Source organism: Falco biarmicus, chromosome 3 (genome assembly GCF_023638135.1).
Source record: "Falco biarmicus isolate bFalBia1 chromosome 3, bFalBia1.pri, whole genome shotgun sequence".
Lineage (NCBI taxonomy): Eukaryota > Metazoa > Chordata > Aves > Falconiformes > Falconidae > Falco > Falco biarmicus.
Window position 1 is genome coordinate 69,409,786 of NC_079290.1, and position 23,441 is coordinate 69,433,226.

The 23,441-nt window shown below is 44.8% G+C and overlaps 1 protein-coding gene across 4 annotated transcripts in view; it reads right to left on the bottom strand.

The window, feature by feature from the left end:
• The window catches only part of ZNF516 (zinc finger protein 516), a 124,636-nt gene that overhangs the window by 28,352 nt on the left and 72,843 nt on the right, over positions 1-23,441 (bottom strand). For 2 of the 4 annotated variants that reach the window (XM_056331138.1, XM_056331139.1), the window contains exons 3-5: positions 6,352-7,830; positions 1,414-1,518; positions 432-499 (exon numbers count right to left, since the gene is read on the bottom strand). In XM_056331138.1, coding sequence (XP_056187113.1) covers positions 432-499; positions 1,414-1,518; positions 6,352-7,830 — 1,652 coding nt within the window. The remainder of the gene's footprint in view (positions 1-431; positions 500-1,413; positions 1,519-6,351; positions 7,831-23,441) is intronic. The other 2 variants (XM_056331135.1, XM_056331136.1) reach the window with 1 other exon arrangement.

The following is a 23,441-nucleotide window of genomic DNA, read 5'->3' on the forward strand; positions in this document are numbered from 1 at the left end:
GCTTTTCAAAGGGCAGATACTGGGTATCAGGGTACAAATACTCTTCAGAAAAAGACAGACTAAACATTAATTGTATTGTTACAGCAGAAAACATCTTAGATGTAAAAGCAAATTATTTCTAGGAATTCCTCATGTACTACCTCACTATTACATTATCACTGCGCGTTACAGAGTTACCTATCCCTCCCAGTCCCCAGTAAGACAGTAACACGTTTATTTAAACACTAACTACCTGCCTTACAATTAACTGACTCTCTATATAAGAGACTTTGATAAAACACTTAAAAAATTTAAGAGCTAAAAATCAAGCAACACCACTATAATTTATGTGTGTTATAAAACGGTCCGTGCTTTAGTGATGAGTACTACTGTGCAACTTTTTCCCAGCTACCACATTAAAAACCAAACATCCAATTAATTGTAAAACATACTTGTTTTGGGGCGTCTGTGGAGGTGGTGTGAACTTCAGTACCTCGGAGTCCATTAGACTCAAATACCACTGTGGGAACAAGGGGGCTTGTTAACAGATGAACATTCAAGCTTCGTTAGTGTGTGTACATTATTTGAGACCATTACAGATTAACCACGTTCAAAAAAAAGACACCAGCTACTAGCCTGTGGCCGGAAAATACCAATTTACAGTAACACTTAGTGTAAGAGAGTGTGCTAATGGCAGCCTAGGGCCACTGCCCTTTTTAATTCAGACTTCAGCACTGAAGAAAGCAATCACTGACAACATTAATTATCAGTGTATGTGTAAAGGGACCCTCTTCTTGCATTACTTACCATTTGGCCTCTGTCATTTTGCATCAGACTGGCTTATGTATGCATCATTCACACTTTTCAGGAGGAACCCGCTAGTCTCACTGTCTCATGCAATGCTCAGGAGGTCTGTCGACACTGGTGGCTTTAGCTTTAGCCTCCTACAGTCTCAACCACACACCGCGCCAGGTGAAAAACGGCTGGTAGGGATTTCCCATTTTAGGGCTGACCGGTCTGTGGAAAAATCTCGTTTCCTGCAAAAATGTTCCTGTCAACAGCAACAATGAGGCAAAACAAAGCCTTATGTTGTGCTGAAAGGGGTACTTTGATTTCAATTTGTGCTGGTGGCAAAAGAATTCATTAGCATATTCATTTCTGAGTACCCTACTCTCTAATTAAAATAAAACATTTGCAAACAGACTTATCTTAAATGCATTGCAATTTTATGGAGTTCGGGCGGGGATCAGGTAAGCAATATCCGGAGAACAAGAGCAATAGTCGTAAAAATAAAAAACCTGTCTATTAGATTTAGGAACTGGAATTACTTAGGGTAACATGGTATGTGAAATGTAATTCTTGGCATTTTGTTAGCCGGATCCGAAAGCACGGAAGTGGGAAAGGGAGAAAGCAAGAGCGAGCGTGAAAAGGTACCTGTGTGGGACCTCTGGTGAGTCCTGAGGTGACTGGGTTGGGTAAAGCATTTTCCACATTCTCTGCAGACGCAGTCTCCTTGGCGTGTTTGTGTCCTGAGCATCCCTGTAGTCAGGAGGGAGGGAGGGAGGAGGGGGTGGGGGGGAGAGGAGAGAGGAAAGTTGAGAAGAAAACATTATGCCAGAAGAAAACATCATTAGTATGTCTAATGTGTCATTATGTGAGGCTACCTTCAGGCCCTGGATGACAACTGTCAGCCTTCATCTAGGCACTGGCTGACAGGCCAGGCACACACAGGACTGCAAGAATGCATAAATTACATTGAATTAAAAAATGCTCCCCATGATGTGCCCGCACCAGGACTGGCATGTCAGGTGTGCGCTTTTCAGAGCAGCTGGATCCACTTCTCAGCCATCACCCAGCTTTGTCAAGCAGTACATCAGGCAAATCAAAGTGACTCCAGCGTGGCGGAGACAAGTCACATGGATAATAGGAAGTGAGTAGGACCAGAGCCCGACTGTCCCCCCCAGGCGGCAATACCTCAGAGACAAATGCAGAGCGAGCGGAGCCATCGCAGACTGATCAAACCTTTCACCCCTGCCTACCTGCCTGCCGGTGCTGCTTTGACCCCAGACCTCTGAGGCACAGACGAAAGACATCTGTGAATGAAAGTGTCATTCCGGACATTTTGAGCTGATAGCAGCACAGCAGCCTTCCCCCAGCCCTGGGTAAACATGTTTTCTAGGCCATTAGCATTTGTGGAAAACCGCTCAAACCTCTCCTTTTTCTCCAAAGGTCAGTTTACAGCATCTGACTTAAAGGGCTGGTCTTTGTCTTTTTGCTGCTGATCAAAAAAGACACATTTGACTTTTATTGGGCTTTTTTATTACTAAAAAAAAAATAAAAGTATGTTTGAACATCATCTTTTCTATTTTGGTAAAACGGCCTCCTCAGAAGCAAAGAGTTGATGTTTCCATTTGCCAGTGGAATACTTTGACTTTTGAAGAAATTCTCAGATGGTTGTGAGTGGAAGCAAAGTTTCAGCTTTTCTTTCATTTTTTCCCCCCATTACAGCATTTAAAAAGAATAAAATTGTGAACAAAAAAAGGTGGCAACAAAAAACCTCCCCAGAATTGAAAAAAATCAACTGCTGGATGCCAGAGGGCTTATGTGAAATACAGATGCTGTACCTGAAAATGAATGGAAAAGAAGACAAGTTGCTGTTTACTCGGCTGGTATGGCACCCAGTGTCCTGCAATGATTTTCACCACAGCATCTACTGGAATGACTGGCTGCAAAAAAACCCCAACCCACTCACAAAATGTTATAAGCAGCGAAATTTTCTCTTTTTATAACAGCACTTCCTGCAGATGGCAGCACAGTCTGTATAATGCAGCTGAACACAGTCCCAGCAATTAAGTTCCTGGCAGTCAAACACAAGATCATGATTTAGGGACAAAACCAGATCACACATACACCCCCCTCAAAGGAACACCACCACCCCACCCACCCCAAATCACATAAATTTCATTGAGAGCCTCACCGTACTATAATGACACCGATTTGCCTTGTACGGCAGTCAAGTTTAAAGCAGATTTTTTGGTCTTTTACTAGTATTTTCCCCTCACTGGCCAGAACTACATCTGCCAACTTGAAAGCAAAGCTGCGTGAAGCGTGTTGACGGACCAGACGGCCTTTGCTGGACCACCATGCCAACTGCTGGGACATGCAGGGACAGGCAGAGCACAGCTCCGCTACCCGCAGTGCGGCTCCCATGGAGCCCAGGAGACCTGGGTTCCTCAGGTGGTTTTTCTGCCACCTCTGGAAAGACATTTAACCTCTCCAGACCCCAGGTCTCTCCCTGTGAAAGGTGAATACATTTGTCTCAGCAGTCATCAAGGGCCCGATCTGACAGCCTGCATGGAAGCACTGCTCCCACTTGAGCTGTGCACGAGGGAAGGTTTAGGATTCTGTTGCAAGCCAACATACCCTGTACACACACCAAAGGTGAGCGGGTTAAGACTTTCATCTAACCCCTCCCTGGCACTCACTTCACAGTAGTTATTTAAAAAGCAGGTGGGAGGAATGGATTGCTTCCAGGTATATTTGCCATTGTTGCATTTCCTAAGGAGCACCATAAGGCTGTTGATAGTTCAGAGGTTTCGGTGATGGGCATCATTGCCGCAAGACAATAACCCTATGAGTCATCTCTCAGGTTATCCTACATGTGAGCAAAAGAGGGTGGATGACTACAGGTGTTAGCAAGTTCAGGTAAATGAACGTGACTATCTGTATGGGAGCTCCTGCAAAAGTGATGCTCAAAGCTGGTCTCAAAGAAGCCCCAGGGGAAGAGTACATCTGCTGCCATAACCCATCCTTTCCTAATATGGCGATCACAAATAAAATAACCACTATTAAATATAACAGTAAGATCCTCTCTACGAGCATTTGAGAAGACTGGGCAGTGTAAAACAAACCTAGCCTAAGTGTAGTAAGCTTTGTGTTTGCAGCTGCGTGACAGTAGTACGTACAACTAACACAAATGTAAAAGGAAGGATCCCAGAAATAAATCCAGTCTCTCTAAAGTTGAACACTGCACTACCACACGCTAAAATACTCTAATGTGATCCAAGATGAGGTTGTTTACCAAACACCCAAGTCTTTTGGGGAAAAAAAATGTGACAAATAGTATACTGGAGTGGGATTTTTACTTGTCCTTTATGTCATGACTGTTATATTAAGACTAAATTGTTTGATGCATACTGATGCAAAGGGCTCAGTCTAGGGCTGCATTATTTCAGACAAAGTTCATTTACCCTCCTCTGTCTGCAGTAGGTAGGATCTCGTTCCTTCTGCCCGCAGCAGGTTTTTGTTTTAGTACTACGAAAAAGAGCCATCACGCCAATTGGTTTGGAGAACCATCAACAACCTGGAAGTTGTATATAAAATGAAGACAAGCTACATTAAAAAAGAGGTTTCAGATTCCGAAAATTTGATTGCTGTAAAACACCTGGAATGAAAGAAGAGATTTCAAAGCAGAGATGGGCACTAAATAACTTCCAGTTAAAGTGTCTCTGGAAATCACTGCCTGGAAAAAGCATTTTGGCAATAAAATCCCTCTTTTAAAAAGCAAGCAAATAGAGACCTCCTTGGAAACCCTGCCCCTACTTTACTTTGCCCCAACATTTCTCATGGTTTTCCCGGTGCCTGAATTCACTAAGCAAGCATCTAGTTCCTGGCTTTTACTGCTTCCCTCCAGCCCACTGGATCAGTAAGATTTCTCTGAGCAGGCCAACACAGTGTACTATTAAGTAACATCAAGGAGGGCACCCATGTGAATGTACCCCAAGTTAACAGTGGAACAATCAACTGGTATTTAGAGCAGGAAGTGGGCAGGGATTTTAGATAACATTCCTAGGCACCAGGATGGCAAAAGCCAAGTCAGCTGAACAAAGAGAGGAACACGGACTCCGCAGTTTCAGAAACTAGGCACGTCCTCCTCAGCTTCGTAACAAAAACCAGGAGCCTGATGTTAAGTTACTATCATCACGCAGCCTCTAACCACCTGTGAAATGATCTACTCAATAAAAAAGTCAGCTCCTACACAGCATTACTTTTTAAATGATTGAGCAAAACTGACAATGGAGTGGCTGAAAGGTACACTTCATGGACTATTTCAGACAGATCTTGCCTTCCTGTTTTCTCCCTAAGGTCTTTCACCAAGACCTGACCAAACGCTATGGCTTATTCCTTGCCTCACAGCTGCCAGAGCAGTCAACTTGCACACACCTCCCGGACACTAGACCATAGCTGTCCTTAAGACTACCAGCTTCCCAATGTCCTGGGTTTCATCCCACTTGCAAAATGGGGTCACAAGCTCCATTTCACACATGCTTGTGACAAAACAGCGAGCATTATGTTTGGTGAGGACACTACAACGCTGGTCTGGAATGCGTGCTCTTTCCACGTGGGGTTCAGTTCTTGCACAACTTCTACAAAGTGAAGACGCGTACAAATAAACAGGATACTTTACAAATGGTGGGAGGTGGAACTATGGCTCCCATTCTCCCACCCTACACCCCTGCCCCATCTCAACAGCAATAGATTAGTGTGATTTTCAGTTTCCACCGAGACAAACTATTTCTGGCAAATGATCAGAAGAATATGGTTTCAAATGCAAATACATAGGTTTCTTTTTTTTTTCTTTCTTTTTACATGGCAGTTGACTGTCAAGACACAGAAAGAAAGCTCCGATACTTCTTTAGTCCCTGAACGTTTAAACTGGCTATTTGCACAACTGCCTTTCCTGCCTCTGTGAATTAGCAGGCACATATTCGGCCCTACCTCTTTTTAATTATAAACATACAAAAAGATCAAAAGAATAATTTGAAAAATATGACAGCACTCTTTTTGATATGGACAAGGAAGATCTTAAGACTTTTGTCATGAAAGACAAAGGATACTGACAAATTATTATCTCTTGCTGTTGTTGGAAGATTTGTTTGCAGATGAAATTGAACAAAACCTCCAAAATAACATCACAGATAAGCCCCAGAGGATGTTTACTTTGCCCGAAGCAAAAAGATGATGATGTGTGCCAGCACCAGCATATCAGGGGGATCTTTGTGTGACAGCACATCTGTGTAACTTTAGCCTGCTTGAAGCGAGGGGACAAAGGAACAGTAATACTCCAAGTGGAACCAGATACATTTAACCTGCAACAGAAATGTGACACAGTGCACAAGGGGGGATGCTGCAATGTCAGAGATCAGTAAACAAACCTATTCAAGCCTATCCAGAAATGATAAAAACAATGAACTTGTAATCCCAACTGTTAAAGGGAGAGAAGGAAGAAACTGTGAAACTGTATTGTGGCTCTGAAAAAAGCAGGAACAAGCAAGCTGCGTCCTCAGATATGGAGGCTTATGAAAATCTTACCTGCGTGATCCAGGACAGGGCTGTTGGCACCGCAGGTTTGGTACAACGAAGCAAGGTCCTTTGGAATGTATGTTTTAAAAATATTTAAAATGTCCAAACGTTTCTCATGCCCATCTGATCCCAGATCCTGTTTGCTGGAGTGTAAAGCCGGAGAAACTCCCGCGGTGCTAGGCTGGGGCTGGAGCAGTGGACTTGCTCGTGCTACTGCTGTGCAGTTTGCCAATGTCCTCATCTCACTCCCAGCCTTCACGTGAGACTCCCTCTGAGGCACCAGTGGCTCTTCATGTTTAGTGTACTGCTCACTTTTACACAGAGGATGATACTGTGGTGGTGGGTTGAATTTGGCCTTCATGGAATCAGACGCACAGTGCTTACCTGGAGGGGCAAAACTAGTACTTCCTTGGGGAACCACATACTTCTCCACTTGCTTACTGTTGGTGGGCTGCGTGCTAGGCCTGGATATGACCGTTTGAGTAGGTGTTACACTTCTGCTACAGGCTCCCATTTGCATAAGTTTGGAATTTGCTTCATATTTACTTTTTTGTTGTGCTGCTATGCTGTACTGCTCCTGGGAATGGTTTAACTTGGGCTGTCTGTACCCATCCAGACCTGGTAAGCGTGGACCACAGTGGCTGAAGGCATGACCGTCCTTTGACTGATGTGTACTTCCAGACTTGGCAGTCATCCCAACAGAAAGAGAGCTGCTTTTGGACCCTGGCAATGCACTTGGCACTTGAGTGCGCGTAAATCTGGCAATGGGCAAAGGCTGGCACTCCTTACCACCAAGAACAGGAGGGGGGCCGGTACGCCCACTCCTTGCCAGAAAGACCAGGCTGTTTTTAATACTCTTGAAGCCATTCTGTTGAACCCAAGGGGGTACCATTGAGTTACAGCTGATTTTGTGCAAAATTCTTTTGTGCATCCATAAGACTTCAGGGTAGTAGGTCTTGTGACTGCAGAAAGGACATGGGTAGACCATTAAAGCAGCCTGCAAAGATGTGTTCAAATTCTTATTGCATGAATTATCCCTTGTTGATTTTTCACTCAAATCGAGTGGAGCTACCTCTTGAGCTTCAGCACCTTTTTCTATCAGAGGATGTTCCCTGTGCAAGTCTAGCAAATTTTCTCTAGCACGACTAGCCTGCACTTCAAGTGATGTTTTCAAGTCCATGACGATGTTTGAGGATGTCTGGCCCACACCCAAAGCAAAGCTAGCAATGCGACTGGAGCAAGGAAGCCCTTGGCTGTGGTGAAATGCTGGCATCTTCCTGTCAGCAGAACCTTTCAGATCTTGGTATTTCAGAAAGGGCTCCTTGATGACACTCTCCAGTGCTGACACCAAGGCAGGGACCTCTGGTTTAGATTCCCTGGCTTCATTTTCTCTGGCATTGCGGCTTCCCAGCTTCGGGAATTCATCCAACTGAGATGTTACCATTGGAGCCTCCTCTTCAGAGAACTTGCAGTGGTATGGCTTTTCATCTGAATGGGACAAACAAACAAACAAACAACATTCCTTGTCATTTTATGCAAAAAGGTGCCAAAAAACCAGAGCAGAATTCAAGACTAGAATAAACTAGCAGGAGAAAAAACAAACTTTGGTATTAGTATCATAATGACATGCTACAGACTAAATGTACTGTATAAGCAAGAAAATCTTGAAATACGACATAACAGTTCAATTTACTTTTAAAGATGACTGCAAAATCTGGATAAACTCTCTAATGCTGCACATTCATGACATTTTGAAGAAAGAACAATTCAATAATATACCCACGCTGAAATTCTGGGACTGTGAGGAAAATAAACCAAGATAATGGAGGCAGATAAGACTGACCTAGTTAAAGGTCTGTCAGTGCTTCCATTACAAACCCCTATTTTCAAAGAGTTTTATAACTCAGCAATAAAAATTGGCTCCATGCAGAAAACAAGCACATAAGCAGGTACAGCAAACTGAATAAATTGCTCACTTAAGAGGGACTTTTTCAGTGGCCAAGTATAAAAGATGAGTTACGGAGGATGCAAATTTTGAAAATTTTGTCCATCTATTTAAAGTAGATATACTTGGTTTTTAACATACGTCTACATTTGAGTCCAACTTCAGGAAAATTTTGACCACTTGATTCACTGAGAGATAAGAAAGTAAACATTCTCAAGCCATTTAGATTACACAATTCAAACCAGACTTTTGAATCTTCTCATTTTCTTCTGAGCTTCTCAGCTCTCCAGAGTAAATTTATCTATTTAACACGTGTTCTGGAAAGGGAACACACTGGGCAGTAATTAAGGCTGTTAGGGTGAAAGAGGAGAACAGTAGGATTTGCTTTGCTGGGAGCATGGCTACTTCTGCCAGCTCTCCTGATGCCAATCTCTCAGAGCCACTGATGAAGCCGTTGAATCCCTCCAAATCAGTTCACAACTCAACTCCACAGAGATTTTCATCACAGCAGTAATGCTTACTGCACTGAATCCATTTAACATGTAACTGAATTGAATCATCTGACAAACTTTCAGTTTCAATTAGCATGCAGTTAATGAGCCACTGCCAGGCAAGTGTAAGGAGACTATGCTCCATCTAAAGTGTCACCAGTCGAAAGTGATCACCACATCTGCAGGAGGGGTGAGAATGGGAAAGGAGTGAACTGCTCTAGAGCTGCATATCCTCTTGCATCAACTCATAAAAGCCAGTGCTTCAGAAAATCACGCGCCGTTCTCGTTAGCTCAGCGTAGTGCCACAGGCATTATTCTGCACGGCACAATGGAAGAAGCATGTCTTCAGCTGGAGTTTCACTGCAAATGAAGTCTACTTAGCCTCGCCTTCATTTCAAGCAAAAAATTCTTAAGCTTTTGTTTAATTTGAGGTAATTAGGTTAAAAATAACCCCGTAGATTTGCAGCCTTGCAGAGCTGAGTGCGCACTCTGCTAAGAGCATTTTCCTTTCAAACCCTCTAAGGGGGGAAATTCAGGGGGGGAAAGCCCCCACAACCCAGAAACTTGTTTTTCCCGTGTTTCAGGAGGCAAGGTTTTGGGAAAGCACATGCCCAGCACTACTAGCCAAATTTACAGTTTGAAACAAAGACACTGCATGCAGCAGTGAAATCTGACACTGCACATCTGTGTTATTTTCAAAGCACATCTGTCAAAGCCCAAAATATTTGTGCTCTTAAATAAGATTTTCAGGCTTCTCTTTATGATCACAAGGAGTGGCTCCTTTGATCACTGCAGTAAATAATACAGCAAAGCAAAAACAAATCAGTTGGTTGTAGGAGTACTCGGCAGAGACTGAACCAACCTACAGGCTACGCTGAGCAGAGCGGGCAGAGGAGGGAGGTGGGGGACCACCACCAGCCCCGCTTTTGTGGCCCTCAGAGCCCCGAGGCTCCGGCCACTCCTTAGTCCATCTGTACAGCCGTGATGAAGGGGTGCATCAGCAGACACCGTTATCCCAGGTTGCTGCGTACCTCTGACACTCCTTGATGATTTCTGACTTGGTCAAAATTTTCATACTGCAATGTTACAGCAAAGAGGACAAAGTTGTACAGCCTGTGAGGTGGCACAGGTTAGGTCTGGGCTTGGTCTTTAGGTCTGGACTTGGGAAGCGGGGGAGGAGGACTAAGCAGAGAGTCAGACCACAGTCCTCAGCAGTCACCAGTATAAAGCCTGGGACTGCAAACCTCGCGGTGGCTACAGGTCTTTTAGCCCTATTGCTTTAGTGCAGCCATCAAAGGAGAAGGGATTTTCCAGGCAGGAAGTGTAGCACAGAGCAGGAAAACTATGAAGACATTTCTCAGGTGTATCTCGGCCTGCAGTTGCCACAGTGCTGAAGGCACACAGTCAGTACAGCGTATGAAAATTTGTAAGGTTATTACAAAACACAGCTTCTAAAACCTCTTCGCAGCATCTTGCTGTATTTAATTCCTCTGATGTCTCACACGAACAGTATTGAACATACTAGGAATAATTTTAAAAGCTTAGATCAGAAGCCTCAATAGCAATATTTGTATTAACTGCTCAAGCTGCACTTCTAGCAAAAAAAAAAAAAAACAAAAAAAAACAAAACACAAACACACACACCCAAAAAAAACCCCAAACCAAAACACAAAAAAAAACCCCAAAGCCATACCCCTATCCCCTTCCCTCGAGATTTGGACAGACTTTTCACCTGCAGGCCAACTCACACTTCTTCACCAGCACAAAGCACAGCTTAAGCTTTCCCCTAGCCCTATCCTGCCCTCCACCCAGGACCTGACACTCCAGATATCAATCAACACCCAAGCTGAAACGCTGCCACGTGCCATCCTCCCTGTCATGGGTGGTGGTCCAGGCTGGGCTGCGAGCAGGTAGCAAAAGCCAAGGAAGACGAGGGGATGCAGGCAAGAGCAGGAGGAGATGGTATGCAACCCAATAATACAGGCAGCGCCTTTTTAGAAAAATAGGTTAAATTTATTTCTGCATGCTTCCAGCCGCTTGCCCCAGCTGAAAAGGGGTATTAACAATCCTTTTAAATTACTGGTATAAAATATTGCTCTAACCAGTGCAACACAGGCATTACTGTCACCAGAAACTTTCAAGATTTTATTATGGCCACGTCGAAGCAAAAAGCCATGAATGGGACGCCTTTTGCATGATCTCCAGGGACTATAACTCACATTACCCATTGAAAGAGTTCTTGGCTAAGCATGTTCTCACTTTTTATCCTACAGTCCTCATGTTTGTCTCAATTCTTTTGTTTCTTACCCAAAACAGCCATTTACCTCTTTACCGGAGAGTGAGAAAGGTCCTTTTACCTCATCCCTGAAGTGTTACAGTTTTTCTGTGGCATGGATACCTGGCCAACAGCTGAGGCAGAGGAATTGTACAAGGTGCCTAGCTAGGTGGTGACTGCTGACCCCATCTCGTGCCTTCAGTTTGGCCATAGCTTCAAATATTGATGGCATTGCCCATGGGAGAGCAAAGCTGGACAGCATGGAACCCTTACCTGTATGGGAAGCCATGGTCTAGACACACAGGAACATTCAGGGATTCAACCAGTTCTTCAGAAATATATGTAACTGCCATCACTCAGTTACATATCTTACACAGTCAGATGAAGTGACTCCCCTTCCCCATGCACACCTGTCTCTTCGCTCTCTTTCCTCCCCTCACATGTATAAACTGCATTTGTTTCCTCCCTAGATCTGTTTTTCCACAAAACCAAATTTCAGAATGGGCTGCACAGCTGTTTTATTTCATGAGGCTTCCTATAAAGTAAACCAGGCTACAAGCCTGAGGACAATGAAACCATGATTTCTATTCAGAAGTGTAGAACTGGCTAGAAATTGGCCCCTTTTCTGGCTAGCATTAATAGCACTAAGAGTCGATAGGAAAGGAGCAGATGTGATGTGTTTGATTCTTAGTAAACATTTGATAGTGATTTGCACTTTGAGATGAATGCTGTAGCTCGATTTGAAAACTGGCTGCAAATAAATCATGATAAAAGCAAAGGATAACAATGAAAGAAGGTGCAATGTTGCAAAGACCTGTATTAGGTCCTATTTCACTTGGTATTTTCTCTAATGATCCAGAAGAGACTCTAGACAGCACGGTAACTTAAATCGCCAGGAAACATTGCATTTGGAGGAGCTGCAAAAATAACGGGACAACGAAATAATGCACAGGGACTTGGAGAGAATAGAAATGCAGTCTGAAAATAATCAAATGAGATTCATTCTGGGAAAAAAAGCAGGCTAAGACAAGTGAAGGGAAACGATCCAAAAAACCCCATGCAGTGGGAGGGCGAAATCTGGGAAGCAGCAATGTTGAAAATAACAGATGTTACAAGAGATGGCAAGTTAAATATGAGTGTACTACGTGAGGTTCTTCAGCTTAGCTTTCACAAATAAATGTACAATTTATAAAAATAAAATTAAAACTATCCCTCAGAAGACAACACATGATGGCCATGCTGGTCACTTTATTTTTTATGTATATAGAGAGATATATAGATACATATAAACCAAAATACGTATACCATAGCAATAGCCAGTATGTAAGAGCCCAGAGTATGCACAATACAATGGGGTATGGCAGGGGGAAAAAAATAAAGGTATTTTATCCTTTGAAAGGAAAGTCCAAGAAAAATACTCCATGTCCCCAGAATGTGTGTGCAGATCTGCAAATATGGACAAGTCAGAAGGAGTTCAGAGAACTGCAACAGAAAAGTAACCAGCCAGAAAATAAATATGAAGAGTTAAATGTCCCTGACATGGCTGAGGGAAGACGGGAGGGTGACAGGCCAATGCCTGCAGCCTCCTCAGGAGCGCCAAGCTCCAAAAAGAATTATGTCATCCTGAGCACTGGAGTCTATCACAACAATCAGATATAATTGCACATAAGAAAACTCACAGTGAACAGAAAAAAACCCACACTATTATGTGTGTTTGCAGCTTGTGGAATAAATGTCAAGGGCAGAGGTGGAACAGCACTTGGACTGTAAAACCTGTATGGACAAAACACGGATTATCAACACATGATAAAAATTCATTCTTTTCACAGGGAGGCAGAAAGCATGACTTACTCCTTGCCTTCACTCTACCAGCACAGCAAACCAAAACCCCTCATAAGCTGATATCCATACGCTACAACAGCATTGTAGACATATGCCAAAACCAGACTTCCTTTTGTACTAATTTCCTATGTGCTTAGCTAAGGCAAGGACTGCTGGAGCATTCAGTGGTGAGCCTGTGAGTCTCCTTAGCAGCAGGTTTATCATCTGAGCATAGGTCAGGCTGTCCAAAGAGACCCAGTATCTGTTTTGCAGAGGATGATTTGTCTTACACCAGCCATGGCCCCTGTTCTAGCTGCCCGCATGTCTAGTTTTCATACTCCACATGCTACCTGCCATCTCCCCTGCTTTCCGCTCTGGCTGCATCACTCGGCATATCCCCAGCGTGGTGGCAAAAGTGGCTGTAAGGTGAGAGACAACTCCTACAAACCCTCTTAGGTCATCTTACAGCCCAAGGCCACGTGCCGCATCTTTATACTTTGTTAGATGTTTTTAGAGGCAGCTATGCCAGCTCCCCAATAATTCCGAAAAAGAGATGACCAAGGATTAGACTGGAGTACTCAGTACTGCAGAACAGGTCAGACTGGCAGGTAAGAGGGTGATACTGAAGGGTAGAAAGCACACGATCAACTAATACCCCTGCTTTCTCTTGGACTAATTTTAGAACTGATGGTATTTTTGCCTGAGGTTTGAGGTTTTTAACAGGGCAGCAACCCAACACAGCTCCTTGAGACACTGGTCGATGCAGGCAGTTCATCAGTCAGCCTGCTCAGCCCTCCCCACAGAGGTTTCACTTCGGCTGTGCCAGGGCAAAAGGGAAGCGATGCCATCCTGCACCACAGCCTGGGAGCACACAGAAAACAAGTCCCAGGAGCCCCAGGAAATCCTGCCTTCACCACATTATCAGCAAGATGTTTCTTCTTTACACCACACTGCTTTTCCTTATTACTTCCCAGCATTTTTTTCCTCTATTTTTGTTGTGGCTAGATGTTGGGGAGTTGCCTTTTCACTTCCAATCAATCAGCTATAGATTTTTAACAACACTATACTTTCATCCTTAGCAAATAAACCCAGACCATGCATTTAGGAAATAAACCCAGATCATGGACTTACCAATCAGAACTAGCAGCCCTGTGGTCTAGTTTGCATTCATAGTCTCCATTCTCCTTTTCTACATCTAAACCTTATAGTTCCTAAAATGACTTCTCATTGACTTTTCAAACTCACAGCCAACAATTCCAGGCCAAGGACGCAAGAGAGCAACTGTCAGCTTTCAACCAAGTATTTGTTGGGAAAGGATGCTCACTACAAAGAAGCATGATCTCACAAGTAGAGAGAGAACTGCAGTTTTGTATCTCTGTGTTTTGGGAGTGGGTCCAGGGAGGGGAAATTATTATCTGACCAATGCAATTTTAATTCTTTTAGGCACCCCAGAGTAATGAAATTTAGCGCTTCCCCCCGCCCCCCCCCCCCCACACACACACTTTTCTTCCCAAATGGTACTACCACTGCAGCCACAATGATTAAATGACTAATGCTTGGAGCCCTCAATTCAACCTTTTTTATGATCATGCTATTTTTCAGCTGTTTCTCTTGTACACTTGTTTTCAGGCTTTCCTCTATTGCTGGAACAACGTATGGATTTGTTCCCAAGTCCCGTCTGCTTCATTTCACTAACTTTACCCTCTGCAATTTCCAACTTTACCTGCAAGGTGTTTTTTACCCTCACTGTTGAATGCTTAGAACATCCAACTGCCATGCCGTGAGTGTGCAAACAGCTGAAGGGCCCCATTATATTTTTTGCCTCCCTTCCCTCTGCAGAACTGGAGGACACCGCAGGGGATGAAAGTGGGACAGGCCAGCCAAGCCCACCACTCCTAATGCTCCCTGGTCGCCATTTGACTAATCTCTCCAGTACTGTCTTGGAGGAGATCAGCTGCTTGTGGAAACAAAACCCACTGAGCTCTTACATTATTATCTCTATTATCATCAGAGATATTGATTTCATTCATTTTGCATTTTGGAAAGAATTGGAAAGGTCACTGACATGACTGGGGAAAAAGCAAAAATTTTAGCTGATTAAATTTGAACCTTAACCTTTTAAGATGAATGAAATCTGTGTCTGACAACAGTTATGGTATAGGACATGAAAGACCCCTTTCTACAAGGTATTCCCTAGCTCAGTAAAATTACAAATTCCTTTACACAGCAGAAATGCTTTCGAGTTATGTCACACTTCAAGGAATAGGGTCTTTTAAAAATTTTTTTTTTTTTTTTTTAAAAAAAGGGAGGCCTGAAACCATCCCCCATTGGAACAGCCACAGATGCACATGTCAGCAAGGTTACTGGAATTTCAAGCACAATCAGAAAATAGGCACCAACAAAGTAACTGGGGAACTAGTAGCGAAAGGGTATTGGGTCCAAAATCTGTCAGGCTGAAGTACACGTTGTTAGATACTGGAGGCATGATGGAAAAACAAGTCTGAAAGTTCACAATTAACTTTTCGACTCCAGCTACTTGCATGCAGTTTTTCCTTGAAGGATATTTGGCTTTGTTGTTATCTAGGATACCCATCCTACAAGCCTCCCAAAGGCCCACTGGCTGCAAGAGCAGCTCCATGTGCAAATTATTCACCCCTCACATAGTATCCTTTCATCACCCTCAGCTTCACACAGGTGCACATCAAGTGCAAAAAGCTTTCTGCTGAAGCCCAATCACAAACTCTCTTCTAGGGCCAGGTGCTTTGGGATCTGTCTCCCAGCTATCAGTATCAACCCTTCCAGAGTAATCACAGGCTGCACTTGAAGGTGAGGGAAGGAAAGCATCCACAGCAGAGCAGAGCACGTAACAAAGTGAAAGTGCACGTGTGGGTAAAATGGCTGCTGCTGGCAGTGTGCCACTGTCATGACATTTCCAGTGTTCATCACATCTCTCTGCACCTCCTCAGTGTGATTTTTTTGTAAGGTATTATATATACGGTGCACAGAATTCTGGACAGCAGCAGAGCTAGCAACAACCTACCAATCCTTTCACCTCGGTATTTCTCACAGAGGTCCATGAGAGTAATCTCTGCCCAGCAGCAGGGGAAAAGCCCCATGAAATAACGTGTACTTATCTGCAGGTGAAGCTGTAGCTCCTGTTATCAATAGTGCTTCCAAGTACCTTTTTCACCCTTCACCCACACTAGCTTGACTCAAGGATAGTTAAGACTTCAGTGGGGCTTTTGCTGGTTAAGAAGAAAGCTTTAAAGACCTGAGAAGAGGTGATACCGGCCTGTCCAGCCTCACCCAGCAAGGCTGCAGCTACGCATCCGATCCCCATGTTGTTGACACATCCTGCTCGCATCCCCAGCACGGTCCCTTCTGGGACTGGTCTTCCCAGCCATGCCCCACAGCCCCTCTTTGCCCTGTGAGCTTCCAGAGCATCCCCATGGCTTCCCACCTCACATAGGGCTGCTCCAGCTACAGCTGGGCAAAGCATGGTGCCGAGAAACCAAAGTCAGTTGTCCACATCACACATGGCTTTTTGCAACTGTGCCCCCAGCTCACAGAACTTCAAACCTGCCTTTCTTTCTTTAGGAATGTAACACTAAAGTGCGTAAGTGGATGCAGAGGAAAGGGTCCATCACTCCCACTGACCGACTAAACCAGAGCAAAGGCAGTATTATCAGCTTAAAATGTACAGGCACCTTCACAGCTCCACATCACTGTCTGGATCCTGGAAAGTGCTCACCTATAAATTACAGGTAAAATAGAAGGAGAGATGAATACATACATAGGACCAATATGAAAACATTTGCAAGGACTGCTTGCCAAAATGAAAACTGTACAATTTGGCATTGCCTCAAATGTTGCTGCTCATAATATACTTAAAGAAAATTATGGGATATAAAACCCCTGGAATGCTCTGCAAAATTAGGAAGTGATTAGGCCAGATGATAGCAATTTGACTCGTAATACAGCTTTGTCACAATTCCAGAGTTAATAGCAATACAGTATGAACTGGTCCAAAACCTAAGCGGAGCACATCCAGTATGCTCTGTAGCTGCTAGGCATTTCTCCCTGTGTGGCCCTGCCTGTGAAGTTTGGTGCAGGTAGAAGGAAGAAAAAGAAAGGGTGCAAGACCATTAACACAGCAGGATACATAATAACATTTGAGAGGGCTGGATCTGGGCAGAGGCTGTTGTGTTTTCTTAGGTTTTGATTCTTTTATTTACTTTTTCCCCCCCCCCTCTCTTTTTTTAGTCTAAGGCACAGAAAGGTAAGTGCAATTGGTTTTGATCGATCAGAACTACTTGCAGAGGAGATGGAAAATTATGACTCAGATTTTTAAATATTACTTTTTTTTTTTTTTTTTTTAAAAGCAAGTGGCAGCCCGCCTGTACATCCACTCCAAACATAGACCCAAACAGTTGTAAATCTTCCTGGAAATTTTCCCTTTCGTTCCAACAGTCGGACTTGCCACAATGTCTGCTCCAGAGCATATTCTTGACTGCCACCTGTTCCTCTTCCTTCAAATGCATTAAGGAGAAAGAGGCTTTCCAGGCCAGGACTGCAGACTGGCAGCCACTCCATATAGCTTAACATTCCTCATCCAGTATTTCATTTCCCCTATCATTTGTTAAGTGTGGGTAGCATATTGCCATACATCATAAAGCTCTTTACTAGAGCTGCTCAGTCTAAAAACAGAGGGTACAGCTGTGCTGTAGGCTAGCATTCTGCAGAAATACCTAAGCTACAGCCAGCAAGCCCAGCATGGTAACTGTGCTACCCCTGTTATGGAAATAAGGAGCTCTGCATGACCTAATTTACCTTGTTTCTCCTGCTGAAGGCCACGCTACCAACTAAGTTCACAGGCTTAAGGCAGTTAAGGACCACTACTGTGCATGTCAGTCACATCAAATACAGTGGCACATCATGGAAAGGTGAACTTAGATTATAAGTATTTCAAGTATGTAAAGTATGCACTTATACTGTACTTGGACAGAAAATCTACTTCCTCGTGTTAGCAATTTTTTTCAGGCTTTCAGAGGAAAGAGGGCTTTGGAAAGAGAATGGAAGAAAACAGGGCTGGAATAGGAAAAGCAAGTCAGATCAAATCTAAGACATATGCTATACAAACTGAACTATCATCACTGGAAACTGGATGCCCTTGGTGAGGGGTGACATTGCTGGATCATAGTTGCCTCCACTATGTGGTGTCACAAGGATGCGGCAGGGCAGATGAGGGGCTGAGCCCAGCAGGATGTGGGACATGCAGAGTTTCCTCAAGGTATAGGAAGGCTCTAAGCTACTGATAGATCAAAGGTTGAACAGCTCTGCCCTGGATGGACCAAAGGGAACCGGAGCTCCCAGGGAGGATGGGACTGCATGCACAAAGGCAGCCTCTGGCCACTTGGCCAAGGCCACTGACTCGGTCCCAGCTGCAGCTGAACTGCACTAAACGTGCTGTGTGCACACCACACAACCTACAGCCCTGAGCCAGAGGCCTCGAGAGAAGATACTCGGGTCCTGCCTGCCAGACCCAGCTCCCCTCCACCCAGCCTCTGGCTCCTACTGACCACGCATGGCAGGGGTATTTGCAGGTTAGCTAATTGCTAGGTGAGCAGCCTTTCCTTTCCCCTTCCTTTTCTTTCCTGTGTCCTCCCTTGCTCCTTTGTGTAGGAACAGAGGAAACGGTAACAATAACTATGGGAGGCACTTCCAGCAAAGTAAAAGGCCTTTCAGACCTGGCTTGAAACAACTCTGTGACAGCCTTACACAGATCACTAAAGACATCAGCCATTTACTGGCAACTTCCATAATCCCCTTGAAGAGCTAACAGACAAAGCAGGCTGGAACCTACTGCCACCAGCACAGCGGCAGAAAGGGCAGCTGCCTGCAGGCAAAATGCACTCTAAAAGGGATTTGGAGTTTAAGCATTTTTCGTGACACTTTTCCTTTTATACTGAGAGATAAACTTGAGAGCTCACAAGAGCACCAAAGTTCCGGGCTCACTTAAATTCTTGTTTTTTGAAGTCTCACTAATCTGGAAAAAAACGTAAAGGGAAAAAAATCCCAACTTTTAAGATGTAATTTAAAAGACAAATAAATAAATTTCAGCATCTATTCATCACTGGTGTATAGGCTTCCCATTTCATAAAAGAGGAAGCCTTCTGTTTGGAAAGGAAGTCAGATGAGAATCATCCCACGGTGCACGATGTAGCTCAGAAAGGTCAGGAAACAAGGGAATGTCTCAAAAACGTGTTGAAAAAGGAAGAACCAGCTGCAAATGTGTTTTAATGAATCTTTCAAATAATACAAACATTGTTATGCTAAAGGAGGATGGGGGAAGAAATCAAATCCATTTGAAAAATGGCAACAGCAACCTTAAAATAAGCTTCATAAACAACAAAATAGTAATTCTGCACCTGTGAGTCTTGATTATTTATATCACAAACTCATTTTAATAAATAAAGAGCTTTGTTTTAATGCTAAAACGTTATTAAATACTGAAATTAACTATTGCATATAGCACATGGCAAGCCTGCCAACTTTTCCAATTAGCACTAAGGCTTAAGCTTTAAATGCAACAGAAGCAAAAGAAATGCTGAAAAACACTGCCACAGGCTGGCTTAATTTGGAATTTCTCCTTTTCAAAAGGATTAAAACACACACACACATCCAGAAGGGCTGGAGAGTACTTCAGCTTTTTCTCCTTGCCACAGCCCTCATTCTGTTATGCACCTTACAACCAAGCAGGAAAGTATGCTTAAGGGCAACTTACAAACTTGAGTTTGCTGGATAAGAACTTCTACATGTGTACCTGCAGCAGCCTGCAAACACCATTTTGGGCGAGAGGCTCAGTGAACTTCACTGACGTCTCTTGCCTCCATATTGAGAGCAAGCCCCTAGAAAGCAGCATAAAAAATCCCTGCGCCTGCCGCAGGATTAACAAAGGAAGATTTTAAAGTGTCGGTGATCGGCTATCTATATGAGGTGTCCTTAAACAGAAAGATGCCTGCCGCTTCGGTGCAAAGCTCAGACACGCAAACCTGGCAGGCTGGAGGAGCACACTGCTGGGAACAAGGAACAAGCTGCGTCAGTTCTTGGGTGAGGGCTGGGGCCTGGTGTATTTTTGCTGGAAGCAGTACTGACACCTCCCCTCAGGAGCTTAAGTGTTAATTATTCCCCAGCGGTCAGGTCTTATGGGGACCCAATTTTCTGGAAACTCAGGAAGGCCATCTGCTTTCCCAGCAGCACACACAGGTCTGGTCAGAGACACTCCAGCAGGGCTAAACAATGCAATGGGGACGGATAAAGGGAACTGAGATAACCAAAGCACCTCCCCACCCCACCGCCCGAGACCTGTATCAGTTGCAGGGTCTGTTATGCATGTTAAACTCCACAGGAAAAAAAAAAAAAGAAAGAGGAAAAAACAAAAAAAAAAAGGAGGAGAATTAAGATACCAATAAAGGCAGAGCCCCTCAGATCACCTATATCAATTACTCGCCATTTTTCCACACTCTCCTGCCACAAAAGGCAGGACACCCACCATCCCAACCACAGCTGACTCCTTAAGACTGCTTCCAGACAAAAATAAGACTTGCCTAAAGGAGAATGGGTTTAAGACATTAATCTGGTTAATTCAGATTCTTACATAGCTGAGAATCATACAGAAAACCAGATGTTTGTGCAGGTATTTCCAAAACGAGAGATAAACAATTACACGGTGTGTGCATATGCATGTATCCCCAGTAGCATCACACACAAAAGTACTTACTGCCACAATTACTCTGGCAAAGAGATTAGGCCAACGTCAGGAAAAAAAAAAGTGTTTTCAAAATCCTCTTCAAAGTCAGAATCATTTTAAATCTATTCACTAAGACACATTTAATCCATTACTTAATCCACTCGCACACCTGACTACACACAAAGTCCAGGTGATAATTAGTCTTTACTGCACAGACATTGCATCAAACCAATTTCAGTTTTCATTCTTTCATCAAAACACACAGCTTCCGACGTGACTCCGAGGAGTTACAAGAGAGGTTACGGGGCTAAGGGAATCACCTATCCCCATGAATTAAGGAATACACTCAGCACTACTAAGGCATGCTTCACCTTGGCACCTTCACCTGCATACAGGTAATGCTTTCAGTTAAAATCCCACCCTACAAATTTATCACCCTGTGCAGCACATTTGACATCTTCCTGCCACGAACACACCGTTGCCCGCTGTCGTGTCCCCAAGAGCACAGTTAAACCAGATTTTCAACAGTACACCGCCTACGAGAAAACTGGTATTTTCACCGTCACGGAGAGCGCTGTTATTTTCCCTGCGTGCGCGTGTCAGCCCCTGGCTCGGCAGCAAGCAGGCACCGGGCAGCCGCGGACTGCAGGGCTGGCGGGCAGGCGGAGGAGGAGGGGCAAGGGGGAGCACCCGGCGCCGCCGCTCCGCCCGCCGCCGCCAGGTGGCGCCGCCGCCCAGCGGATGAGCCGCCGCCGCCGCCCGCTCCCCCCGGCGCTGCTGCCGCCGCAGGGGCCGGGCCGCCGCGGGCTGGAGCCGCTCGCCAAGCCACCGCCACACACCTTGCAAAACCGCCTTGTCGCCTTTGCGTTGGGCTACTCCGGGTGCTGCCCGGGCCTCTTGCTCCAAAACTCTACCCGCAGCGCAAACGCACCCCCAAACTAACAAAACCCCAAACAAAACAACAAGAAGAACAAAAAATGCCCACCAAAATACCCCCCAGGTGACAGCGCCCCCACCAGCGGCTGCCCTGGGCCACCAGCCCCAGGCACGGTTTAACGCAGCAGGTGGAACCTCCCTCCCCTCCGTGCGCACGAAGCCACCAGCACCCGGGGCCTCAGCTGGGCCCTGTGCACCGGGGGCCGCTGCCAAAGCTCGGGGGGGGGGGAATAAAGTAAAACAGAACAAAACAAAAAGCCATGGAACACACCAACCAAACCAAAAATAAGGGCTTACCCCGCAGAAGCGTCCCCAGGCAGCAGCAGTGCCATGCAGGACACAGCTCCCAGGAGAGGCAGCGGGTCTCGTCTCCAGGGGGATTCCTCCCTGCTCCACCACCTGCTCGGGCAGCCCCGTTCCTGCACTGAACGTGAGCGGGGTACATGAGCCGTGCCAAGGCACTGTCACACACGTGAGTGCTCACCACCACACTTCCGAAGGACAGGGATGGGACCACCTTGCAGCACTGGAAGAGAACTAGCCATGGGACCAGGAAGGGGCAGCCAGCATCCCACAGATCTTCCCATTACACCTACCACCATCGCTGAACTTGGGAAACCTGGTCCCCTCTCCAGGGAAGTCTCTGAGCTGAGCTCCCCGCCATCCACAACCAAAACCATGCATGCTGTTAGCTGCTGTGTGAGGGGGATGCAAGTCACCCAGTGTCACCCAGCTTGCCAGTGCTGCGGGGTGGGGGGCAGCTCCATCCTCTCCAACAGCAAACGCTTCCTGCAGGACTGAGCTGTGCCAACACATTTAACAATGACAAACCACTCGCCCTAGGTCAACGTGTTTGTGACCACCAAGAAAACAGAGAAAGTAAAAACCTCCTCACAGCTGAAGCTGTGTCTGGTCCAGTGATGTGGGGTGTAATTACAGAAACACCCAGCACAGAGACAGAAAGCATGGTATTTTGATGGGGTCTTCTACATAATGTACTGTATTGTACCTTTTTTCTTTTTTTTTTTTTTTCAAACAAAAAACTCCCTTGAAATGAATAGCCCCCAATAGGCTAATACAGGTTACTTTACAGGAAGCACCATGTTTGCACATGGTAGAAAAGCATCCATTTTGAGGAAAACAAAATCTCCAACACAGAGGTTTTGTCTTTTGTTCAGTGCTCCTGCTATGTAGAAAGATCTCTGTCAAAACAGGTCAGAGTTTGGGCAGTCAGCAGCAGGATAAGGTAATGCCAACCCCTTTCTTTTCAGGGACTCCTTCTCGATGCATGGTAAGCGGTTAGCCTACACGCACCTCTGCAGGCAAGGATTGGCTCAACCTTCCTAACGCAGCCACTGGGGGAAACACAGAACCATGGCAGAAGAAAATACAAAGGCCTCACAAACGCAAAAACCTTTGCCTGCCGAGTGCTGAGAGAAAATACTTGCAGATTTAAAAAGTTCTATAGGAGTGGAAGCACCTTCACTTACATACAACTCATCGGAAAATAAATCAATAAGCAGTAACATGCACAAGAAAACTGTTATCTGTGGAGATGGTATTCAACATTTGCAACCAGGTCAGTTTTTAACTACTCTGGACTGCTGGTTTATGGTCCGAGACAGACAAGCTAAGATGCTGCAGCAACACATTATTAAATTTAAAATATTTGGCGAGAGCGTGTGAACAAAAAAACTTCAGATGTTGTCAAATGTAGTGAGAAAAAGAAAAAAGGACATTTTTATGTTCTGAAAATTCAATTTCAAGCCCAAGACAAAGACCAGGAGTAAGATAAATGGAGCCAACCCTTTCCTATCAGGAAAAAAAAAAAGAAAAAGAAAAAAAAAGGGTTGGGGGAGGAGTCTCCGATACAAAGGCCTA